At 48.3% G+C, this 1388-nt stretch overlaps 1 protein-coding gene across 1 annotated transcript in view; it reads right to left on the bottom strand.

Annotated features, from left to right (window-relative positions):
- The window catches only part of BSPRY (B-box and SPRY domain containing), a 47307-nt gene that overhangs the window by 11639 nt on the left and 34280 nt on the right, over window positions 1-1388 (bottom strand). The window contains exon 5 of the mRNA XM_008057323.2: window positions 957-982. Coding sequence (XP_008055514.2) covers window positions 957-982 — 26 coding nt within the window. The remainder of the gene's footprint in view (window positions 1-956; window positions 983-1388) is intronic.

Below are 1388 nucleotides of genomic sequence, written 5' to 3' on the forward strand. Positions count from 1 at the left end.
GTCTCACTCTGTCACCCAGACTGGAGTGCAGTGGCCGCTCCCAGCCACCTCAACCTCGACCTGCTGGGTTCCATGATCCTTCCACCTCAGCCTTCCGAATAGCTGGAATTACAGGCATGCGCTACCCTGCCTGGCTGATTTTTTGATTTATTGTAGAGATGAGGTCTCGCTGCCCAGGCGGGTCTCGAACCCGCGGGCTCAGGCAATCCACTCACCTCAGCCTCCCAAAGGCGTGGGATTACAGGATGAGCCACCGAGCCCGGCAGTACAATAAATTTTTTAAAAATTAGCTGGGTATGGTGGTGGGTGTCTGTAGTCCAAGCTATTGAGAAGGCTGAGGCAGAAGGATCGCCTGAGCCCAGCAGGTCGAGGCTGCAGTAGCCATGATGGTGCCACTACCCTCCAGCCTGGGTGACAGAGTGAGACTCTGATTCAAAATAGTAATAATAAGAAGAAGAAGAAGAATAGACTGTGGTCCCTAAAGTATAGTTCTAAAATCCTGCACAAAAGGTGTGAAGAGTTCATTGCTTTGCCTGGCAACGTATGTCCTCTTGGGCCACTTCTTCAGGTCCTTGGCTCTCAAGTCTTTCAGAACCCAGATAGGACCTGGTGAATTATTTTACAACTGAATAATTAAAATGCAAAATTTGAGTGGAAATGCACTTAAGTTTCAAAGACTTTCATAAGAGAAAGGATGAGTGAGGCAGAAGGGATAGTATTGGGACAGGTAGCAGGACGGCCCAAGCCCAGGCTCCAGGCTAGGCAGGTCTCTTCCCGTTCTGAGTCTCAATATTCTCATTTGTAGATGGAGGGGATAAAGTCTTCCAACAGGGTGACAACCTTTTAAGATACAATAATGTTTAAGAAAGCCCATGGCAAGTCTCTAATGCAGTGGACTGAGTAGAGGCCTAAGCATCTTCACAACTGCCCAAGCAAATCATAGGGGCCACACTCACCTCTCAAAAATCTCCTGCTCCTTCTGCTGTGAGAAAAGAAAACAAAATCAGGCTTGGCACCAGAAAACTAGCAGGTAGTCAGTATTTAAACATATTTAACACAGGGCTCTATGTGGACACAGACTCTAGAATAAAAACTTTTACACTGGGCACGGTGGCTCACACCTTGAATCCCAGTACTTTGGGAGGTGGAGGCGAAAGGATTGCCTGACTCAGGAGTTTGAGACCAGCCTGAGCAACGTGGTGAGACCATGTCTCTACAATAACTAAAAAAATTAGCCAGGTGTAGTGGCACATACCTGTAGTTCCACCTACTTGGAAGGCTGAGGTGGAAGGGTCACCTGAGCCCAGCAGGTCGAGGTTGTGGTGCCCGTCAGCGTGCCACTGCACTCCATCCTTGGCAACAAAGTGAGACTCCAACTCAAAAAAAAA

This window comes from Carlito syrichta, unplaced genomic scaffold, assembly GCF_000164805.1.
Source record: "Carlito syrichta isolate Samal-C Ts95f unplaced genomic scaffold, Tarsius_syrichta-2.0.1 Scaffold302949, whole genome shotgun sequence".
NCBI lineage: Eukaryota > Metazoa > Chordata > Mammalia > Primates > Tarsiidae > Carlito > Carlito syrichta.